The 9,678-nt window shown below is 39.2% G+C and overlaps 4 protein-coding genes across 4 annotated transcripts in view; 1 reads left to right on the top strand and 3 right to left on the bottom strand.

Moving 5' to 3' along the window:
* Positions 1-8: 8 nt before the first annotated feature.
* On the top strand, positions 9-963 carry LOC111662855 (histone H3-like; the record flags this gene model as incomplete). The annotated part of the gene is made up of 1 exon (XM_023416846.2): positions 9-963. A coding segment is annotated over one exon (369 nt), but the record flags the coding sequence as incomplete, so codon positions are not given.
* A 3,249-nt stretch (positions 964-4,212) lies between these two features.
* Positions 4,213-4,612, bottom strand: LOC111662852 (histone H2B 1/2-like). Its single transcript, XM_023416842.2, has one exon. The coding sequence runs from the start codon at positions 4,586-4,588 to the stop codon at positions 4,214-4,216; it is 375 nt and encodes a 124-aa protein (XP_023272610.1). The 5' UTR covers positions 4,589-4,612; the 3' UTR covers position 4,213.
* Positions 4,613-6,856: 2,244 nt separating this feature from the next.
* On the bottom strand, positions 6,857-7,262 carry LOC147818516 (histone H4). Its single transcript, XM_087176843.1, has one exon. The coding sequence runs from the start codon at positions 7,249-7,251 to the stop codon at positions 6,940-6,942; it is 312 nt and encodes a 103-aa protein (XP_087032969.1). The 5' UTR covers positions 7,252-7,262; the 3' UTR covers positions 6,857-6,939.
* A 2,186-nt stretch (positions 7,263-9,448) lies between these two features.
* LOC111662857 (histone H3-like) overlaps positions 9,449-9,678 on the bottom strand; it is a 1,097-nt gene continuing 867 nt past the window's right edge. The window contains exon 2 of the mRNA XM_023416848.2: positions 9,449-9,659. Within this exon, the coding sequence (XP_023272616.1) occupies positions 9,456-9,659 (204 nt within the window). The 3' untranslated portion in view covers positions 9,449-9,455. The remainder of the gene's footprint in view (positions 9,660-9,678) is intronic.

Here is a 9,678-nt window from a genome sequence, read left to right as displayed (position 1 = left end):
CCGGAGGTAAAGCCCCCAGAAAGCAGCTGGCCACCAAGGCTGCCCGTAAAAGCGCCCCGGCCACCGGCGGCGTCAAGAAGCCTCACCGTTACAGGCCCGGTACCGTGGCTCTGAGAGAGATCCGTCGCTACCAGAAATCCACCGAGCTGCTGATCCGCAAGCTGCCCTTCCAGCGCCTGGTCCGAGAAATCGCTCAGGACTTCAAGACTGACCTGCGCTTCCAGAGCTCCGCTGTCATGGCTCTGCAGGAGGCCAGCGAGGCTTACCTGGTCGGTCTGTTCGAGGACACCAACCTGTGCGCCATCCACGCCAAGAGGGTCACCATCATGCCCAAAGACATCCAGCTGGCCCGCCGCATCCGTGGAGAGAGAGCTTAAAGTTAACTTCTCCTCTAACACCAACAACAACGGCTCTTTTAAGAGCCACTTCACGCTGAACCAAAGAGCCAAGTCCATTAACAGTCACCTTGTTTATGATTCTGTTAATAGTGTAAAATGAGATGGACAGATCTGTTAGAGGAGTTATTTTAGTTAAACTAGGCTGAACTTAATTCCTGAACCAAAGAGCCAAGTCCTCTGCTGCTGTTACATAAATCCACATTCAAAGGATTTTATCATCAATGACAAATTAAGAGAATTGCTATAGTTCCTGAGGAGAGTTAGTTATGTAGACTGCAAAATTCCCTCAAAGGAAACAATATCCACAATTACAGATTAGTCTTCTTAGATATTAAAACCAAGCTAGTCCTTTTTACAGTAACTAATCAAAACACTAACACCGTCTGACAAGCAGTTCTGATTTCAGTTTTGATAAGTGAAATCTACCAGTGTTACAAAGAAGTGGAGTCTGCTGTGTGTGTAATTCACAACATTTATAAAATTCAACTGCTCAGATGAAATTAGATTTAAACTGCAAAAACATTTGTTGCACATCTTGGATTAAATAAAAAATTCTTCACAAGTGTTTTTTGATGTATTTGTCATCTCTCAGGAAACCATCCCACACTGGTGCAGCCATGAACTTGCCTACATTAAAGCTACAAGCTAAAACATTAGCACTGCCCACTTGTGCGAAAGATATCTACACAGCAACACCATAAACAGGATTTAAGTTTGAACACTTTAATCACAAAGCAGGGGATGTTTTCACAAAAATAAATGAAATAAACAAAAAAGAATTCTTCCCTGCCTCATAATTTGTTTTTTCAGTCTAAAATTGGCTGTGTCTGCGCAGGATGTTACCTCCACACATATAGAATAAAGACTAAATTAAAGATGTGTGAATCAGGTGATTTGTTCCTGATTGGAGAAATTGAAAGTGTTACAACCATCCCTTATCTCCATTGCATAAGGAATACAATGACGCAATAATACAGGAGGTTGCTGGTAAATAATGTGGTCTAATGGACAACGCTGAATGGAGTTTAATAGCGTTAACTTATTTTTTTTATTTTGTCCAACTCAGGCTCCTTCACTGCTGCTGTTATTTTTTAATGCTAAATGTTCATTAATGTCACACATTAATCTGTCTGGCTGTCTACTCTTTATTTACCCGTTGCAATGGTGAATCATTGAATCTGAGCTCCATTGACAATGGCTTTTTATATTCCTCATGCACAGCTTAACTCAGATCAACTGTTCTGGAACAGAAAATTCATCAACTCAGACTTGTACTACTTGGATGTATTTATTGTTTGTGTATTTGGGAAGTCTATAACACATTTTGGATGACCTGAGGTTTTGCGTAGTAGTGATATTACAGTTTTTTTTCAGTCGCTAACAAGCGTTTGTCCAACCAGTTGTCCCATTTTCAAAACTCTAAACACAATTAGCACAGCATCGGTCTTTTGTGGCCGTAACATTCACACATTTCATGTCATTTTCACACAATATGCAGTCAGTGAACACATTTCCACAATGCTTACATTTTCTTAACAGACAAGCTATAGCTCCCAACAAAATTATGGATTGTTTTTGTATTATTTACGAATGTTAACACACAACATCCCACAATAGCAAAAACAATATTCCAAACTTTAGATACAGTATAAAAACCTCTGCTTCTGCAATGATATCAGTTCAAAAACAATATATCTCAGCTGATAATAAACAAACAATTGAATAATTGACACACAGTTGATTCCAGTCTGGCTTAGTCTCAGTGGCAGGGGTTATTTTTTTTCTATTACATTGACACTTATACAGTAAAAGGAAGACTTTGAGGAGTGATGTTTTTGGAAACATAAACAGAAAAAGGTCTTTCACTAAGAGGCTGGTGAAAGAGTGCAGCCCAATTTGAGGCGGTCAACGGTTGCCTCCATTATACGCATCTTTCAACAAACCAACAGGTAAGTATTGCATTTTACATGGATTGTTTCTATTCTCACTTGACATGTCAATAAGGCCATACAGTAATGCATATGTTGATTTTTTTTGTCCCTCTAAAGAATGCAACGTCTTCCTCCCTCTGGGGGAAGAGGAAAGCTCCTCAATAATGATCAAGAGCTTGCCGTTGTAGAAATGGTTGTTGCAAATAATGCAATAAAACTGCATGAAATTCAAACCAGAATTGTGAAGGACCATGAGATATTTGACAATATCGATAGCATCAGCCTCACAACCATTACGCGGACATTGTCCAAACACAGAGTGCGGATGAAGCAGCTCTACACTGTTCCCTTTGAGAGGAACAGTGAGAGAGTCAAGGAGCTACGACGACAACACGTCCAGGTATAGTGTATATTCAATTCAATGTCCAGGTCTATAAGCTTTGAACTTTGCAAGTAGGTAACCTACACAGTAATAGGTTACAGTACAGTATGGTATACAGTATAGACATGATTTACATAAATTTGGTTTCAGAGAGTTATGGAATTGGAGGCCAACCAGGCCCCTCATGAATTCATATACATAGATGAGGCAGGATTCAATCTGGCCAAAAGGCGTCGACGTGGACGAGATGTAATTGGAAAAAGGGCCACAGTTGAAAGCACGTTTTGAACAGGCACAATACTAGTATTATAATGCAATCAAACAGTTGTTGCTGTCCATGGATGGCAAACTTGATAAATATTGCTTTTCAACCGAAAGCAGCCTCAAAAAGATTAAAAACAGGGTTCACTTTGTCAGCATGCATAACACAGGTCACCAGCAGGTTGAACAGGTAAAGGGTTAAAGCAGACAGAAAAAAGAAGCGCAGGAGCAAATTAAGTAATTTACAAATTTGTAAAGACATTTTGATTGTATTTCAAAAAGGTTAATGTAATTTTTCTACTTTTGTTCTAAAGTGGAGAATGAGATGGAAAGATGTGGACTTCTGCCATGACATTGACAACACAAAGGCCATGTTGTGCAGAACAGTGTAAGTAAGCATTTTTTTTTATTATTATAATCCGCCTCTGAATCAAAGGTTTCACAAATCTGACAATGTTTTAAAGGGTCTTTAGCCTCTGGGATGATCTAGACCACATCTAACAAGTCTGAGTGTAGTGGTTTTTGATCTAGACCTGATCCAATGTGGTCTACATGTAGAAAAAACTGAAATGCCTTCGGATTTTCACAAATAAAGATTTTACGTTATCTATTTTTTTTTTTTTGAGGAGGGGGAGCAGCGTCAAACAGCATTAAGGTTTTAGCTTACATGTCTAACACATGTTCATAACAGTAACAAGATTGGGTGTTCAGGAGTTTCAGAGATTGAATGTCCATGTGTTGAGAGCATTTTCACACTTTTCTCCATAACATTTCCACTTTTCAATAACTTTAGTAACGCTTTAATACAAAAGCATTTAATCACCCTTCTTCAATAGTTCATGAACTGTTAGTTCTCTACTCAGATTATACCACCAGCAAAACTATGTACAACTACAGAATATATTGTAGTTCTACCTTTTTTATAGAAGTTGAGTTTCAGGAAGAAAATGTACTGCATTTTGACAGACTAATGAAACTACTATTGAAATAGAGCAATACAGAAATTTTATGTCTGCTTATTTCTCAGAGATCTTTTGATTCTGACTAAAGTCTGGATCTCAAAAAATCCTAAAGATGAGTCAGGCTACACAAATAACAGTTGTTACAGTAAAGTATATACTGCTGCAATTTTTAAAAACTCTTCAAACCAGTGTGTAGTACTGAAGGGTTTTCTCTTTTAGAAGAAGTGTGTGGCTCTTAAAAGAGCCTTTGAGTTGGTTGCAGCTGAGCAGCAGAGCTGTTTACTTGGAGCTGGTGTACTTGGTGACGGCCTTGGTGCCCTCAGACACGGCGTGTTTGGCCAGCTCCCCGGGCAGCAGGAGCCGCACGGCGGTCTGGATCTCCCTGGAGGTGATGGTGGAGCGCTTGTTGTAGTGAGCCAGACGAGACGCCTCGGCAGCGATGCGCTCAAAGATGTCGTTGACGAAGGAGTTCATGATGCTCATGGCCTTGGAGGAGATACCAGTGTCGGGGTGCACCTGTTTGAGCACCTTGTACACGTAGATGGCATAGCTCTCCCTCCTGGTCTTTCTCTTCTTCTTGCCGCCCTTGGCTGCGGTCTTAGTCACGGCTTTCTTGGAGCCCTTCTTGGGCGCAGACTTTGCGGGTTCAGGCATTTTGGTTGGTTTCTACTTCACAGAAACGGATGAATCGTTGAAGGAAGCAGCGACTCTTGTTATTCAGGCTCCATGCAAATGAGACTGTGTGGTCCCCTTCCTGTGATTGGTTGACTGCTCACTGAGCTGGAGGAGGTGGTCATGTTTCCATAGTAACATACGTTAAAAAGAGGAGGAAAGATTTGGTCAGCTGTTATTAAAAATCATGAACAATAAGCTTTAGGATCAATTGAAATTGCCAAAAACAGGAGTTTGGGTCGGAAAAGAGAAAAGAAAAAAAAGATTAATGAGAAAATTAGAGTTAGCATTTTCAAAAACCTTCACACCATCCAAATGTCTCTCCCTATCAAATATTCTCTGTTCACCCAACAAAATGATAACTAAAGTAAACAGTGTATGAACTTATGTGGTTAACAGGGAAATAAGTAAAGAATATGAGGAGTTTAGGTGCAGTGGAGCAGGTTAAAAGAAGCTTATTTGCCATTTCTTGAAATGCTCTTGATATGTATAGACAATTACTTAAATACATAAACTTGGGCAACTGATGGCAGAGGTTAGAAAATAATTTTAAAAAATGATTAGAGAGTATTAGATGTTTGATGGCTGATCTGTGTTGGTAAAATTTCTGTGAGCTGTAATTTCATGTTTATGTAGCCTAAGAACATAACACAAAGAAATTAAAGAATTTGAAGTCTTATGAGTCACTGCCCTGAAAACAAAAGCAAGGTCTTAAATTTAGAAAAAAAAAAAAAGGCATCCACATAAGTGATGCAAGTCAGTATGTTTGTTAGTGCAACGGAGTTAAGAAGTAGTGTGATTCCACTTGCCATAAAAACTTATCTCACAACACGCAAACTTGTTTGTCCTATGGTAATTAAATGCAGCACCCCTGTGGCTTAGGGTCGTCCACCTCGCTGTCCCCCTGGTAGGTGCATGAGCTATGAGCTCTGCCATTGTGTCATATTAATTACTTACATTTCAATACTAAGGGGTGGTTTAAGTTGTATTTTCTTTAAAAATATCTACCGAACGGTCGAGCACGTGCTTTTTCATAAAAAGTTGACGGTGTTTTTCTTTTATTTTTGTTTACAAAATGGCTAGTGCTACACATTGTTAGCTAACCTGCACTTTCTTTTCATTTTACATTTTTCAGACGTGTATGTGTGTGAGAGGAAAACCGGGACTGATACACTGTGAAAAGCTGTGGATATGCTTAGGTTAAATATGCAATTGTCGTTATTAAGAGCCATGTGACAAATGGACATTAATAAATGTTTTAGATCATTATGAGCAATAAGCTTCAGGAGCAAAATGAAATCACAAAAAGCAGGACGCAAGCAAAATATAAATATTTGAACAAGAAATTAAAATAGTGGCTCTGAGAATTTGTAACAGATTTTAGTGACAGAAATAAAATGAACTGAAATTAGAAGAAGAAGAAAAAATATATATTTTAAAGAAGGGAAAACAAACACACTAGAAACAAAAAAGGAGTTCATCATCATCATAAAACCTTAACACTTTCCAAACTTCTCTGTCAAATATTCTCCGTCCACCCAACAAAAATGATCAAGAAAACTAAACAGTATGTGAAGTTATTTTGAGAACAACCAGAAGAATGCGGGGAGGTAAAGTTGCAGTAGAGCTTAGCAGCAGGTAAAAAGTAGGTGAAACAGAGGAAGGAAATCAAAATTAGTCCATATTACAAATCCAGATATGGCGTTTTATTAGAAAACATTATTTATGGATAGATTGAAGTGGATTAACAAAAAAAAATATATATATATATATATATATATATGGTGGGATTACCTAAATATAAAAACCCCTACTAATGGCAAAAGAACAGAAGTTATGAAAAATAAATAAATATTAAAGACCATTCAGAGAGCGTCTGGTCTGAGAAGTGTCTGATCTGTGTAAGGTAGTTTCACGGAGTTGTCATGACAACAGAACAAAAGAATGTAATTGCAACTATGTATAAATTCGATTGTGGAACACATGATGCATTATGATCATCAGACTGATGGACAGCGACAGGGTCGAATGTTGGATCATCGCCCTCTCTGGCGCGTGCTGTGTGATACTGATCTGAGACCAGCATTGACGTGATCAGACTTATAAGCTACAGTGTTCAAACGTGGTTCTACGACTTTTCTTTTCTGCCCGTCTTTGATACACTTAAACATTTCCATTTAGCTTTACGGGGCTTTATTTTGTGTTAATGTAATCATTTTATCGATGAATTTTTAATATCGTTATGTGATGTACAGAGGATAAAGCTCTTTGTGACTCAGTGTTTGGCTCTTAAAAGAGCCTTTGGGTTGTTTAGATGTTGGTGGTTGGAGAGTTTAACCGCCGAAGCCGTACAGAGTGCGGCCCTGTCTCTTGAGAGCATACACCACGTCCATGGCGGTCACGGTCTTCCTCTTGGCGTGCTCGGTGTAGGTGACGGCGTCACGGATGACGTTCTCCAGAAAGACCTTGAGCACACCGCGGGTCTCCTCGTAGATGAGACCGGAGATACGCTTGACTCCGCCACGGCGAGCCAGACGGCGGATGGCGGGCTTAGTGATTCCCTGGATGTTATCACGGAGAACTTTACGGTGACGCTTGGCGCCTCCTTTACCGAGTCCCTTTCCTCCTTTGCCTCTTCCACTCATGTTTACTATCTGGTCGACGTTAAGTCAATGATGATCACTCTGAGCTTCACAGCCTTTCAAACCCTGTCTGAGGACGTGAAAGAAGACAGAGCAGAGGCGGGTAACTTTTTCTTCTGTGGAATTTCATGGCCGCTGATAATGAACTCTTTGCTGCATCAGCGCCACCTCCTGAACCGGAGCATGAATCAGTCACAGAAAAACTACCAGGACTGAGTACGACATAAAAATAAACAAGTTAACGCTGTTGCACTCTGTTCAGCGTAGTCCATTAAACCACACTATTTAGCATTATTAAATGTTCTTAATGGTGCTGGAATCCTCCTGTTTGTAAGATTACATTTTTAGATTTAATTATTCAACAGTAACCTGAGGGGTACAAAAATCAATTCTGCTATGAATAATGTTAGTCATAGATGTCTGAAGAAAATTAAATGCGGTAATTAAAGACTATATATATTTCTCAAAACCACATTCGGTATACAGTATAGGACTGAATATGTTTTTCACCTTTGGGTTGTTGACTGTGACATAAGCATTATGGACTTTTCAGACCTTGCTCTTTATTTAAAACTGAATCTGGACAGGATCAAAGAAATACTTTGTTGAGATTAAACACTCATATTCTGAACTGTATGAAGGATCAGAATGATAATCAAAAGGTTTCTCTGATACTTTGAGATGCATTTAAAATATTTGCAACTAAAGAGCTAATTTAAAGAATGAATGGCAAAAAAAAGTAAGACCATCTAAAATCAGAATTGAAATCCAAAGAGAAATATGCATCTGATCAAAAAAAATGCAGGGCAAATAGTGAAGAAAAAGAATGAAATAAATGAGATCAACTCTGAAAAGTTATTAGTCACAAAACACAAGTATTCAGAAGATGGAGGAAAAGCCAGTAAATCAGTTGGCTTTAAAACAACAGGCTAAGGAATTCAATTCATAAAATTTAGAGCCCTCTGACTAATATCATACAGCCCAAATTAAAAGATATACAAGTATGTTTATAAACATTTTAATTCTAATTTATATTCCCAATCCTCAATTTGATTGAGTATTTCTTCTACATATCAAAATAGGAATCAGATGGCAGCTGAAATATCAGAGATGGAAATGAACAGATCAAATCGAACAAGGCTCCAGGTCCAGATGGGTTCCCATCCATATACTACACTGATCCCTGTACTGCAGTCCACCTTTAACTGGGTTCTTAAGTATGTCAAACCAATTTTACAAAATCTTTACACGTATTTTTACAGTGACTTTTACCACAGCTCATCAGCCTTGATGAGACAGGCTTTGTTCACCAAAAACAAACTCATGTCACCTGGTGGTGTTATGGTTTCCTGTCCACAACACTGTCCACTGTTGTTTTTGTATGATTGGACCAAGAGCTTAAAATTTTGCGCTTCATCTACAGGCTTCCTATTAATTCAATTCAAATAGCTTTATTGGCATGAACAAAAATAGGTTGTTGCAAAAGCAGTTAATTAAGTTAATTATTAAACATGTGTCACATACTGATTCAGTCCATCATCAGATTGTATACAGTTTAATGAAGAGCATTATACATATATGTAGTTTTGAGGATCTTGTTGAGTCCCCCAGGCCGTGGCAGGTAGATAAATATTCACCTGCTAGTTTCTCCTCAGGGGTTAACATCTTAAAATAAGTGTGTTATTATCTTGACTATTGCCCTTTAATAGAGGCCTCTGACCAGAGAGAACTAGTCACAGTGGACAAGGGAGTGCACCTCTGTTTCTAGATCCCCCGTCGAGCAATGACCATGTACCTTTCTGTTTCTAGTTGGTCACCGAGCCTTTATTTGGTCAGGATCCATCTGTGGTTTGTACCTCTGACAGAGGAGATCCTGGACCAATTTAATCTACTTTAGGCTTTGCTGTCATTTTTCATTACTAAAGGTAGATCCTTCAAATTATCATTTTCTTTTCTAAATATATGTGGATGTTTTTAATAACAGGGCCACAGTTACTGTGGCATTACTTCATTGAAGAAATTGCTTAAATTTGTGTAAAGCAGAAGGATATTGACTGCTGTTCATCTATCTTCCCAATTTCATATCGAGAAAACCATAATTACTGACAAATATCAACCAAAAGTGAAACAGGAGTTTGCGCTTAAAGAACAGAGTGAAGTGGCTCTTAAAAGAGCCGTTGTTGATGTTGTTAGAGGAGGAGTAAACTTTAAGCTCTCTCTCCACGGATGCGGCGGGCCAGCTGGATGTCTTTGGGCATGATGGTGACCCTCTTGGCGTGGATGGCGCACAGGTTGGTGTCCTCGAACAGACCGACCAGGTAAGCCTCGCTGGCCTCCTGCAGAGCCATGACAGCGGAGCTCTGGAAGCGCAGGTCGGTCTTGAAGTCCTGAGCGATTTCTCGGACCAGGCGCTGGAAGGGCAGCTTGCGG

Source organism: Seriola lalandi, unplaced genomic scaffold, assembly GCF_002814215.2.
Source record: "Seriola lalandi dorsalis isolate HSWRI2012SDOR001 ecotype SW California unplaced genomic scaffold, Sedor1 jcf7180002054570, whole genome shotgun sequence".
NCBI classification, from domain to species: Eukaryota; Metazoa; Chordata; class Actinopteri; order Carangiformes; family Carangidae; genus Seriola; species Seriola lalandi.
Note: the sequence above shows the minus strand (reverse complement) of the source record. Positions and strands in the feature narration are given on the sequence as shown.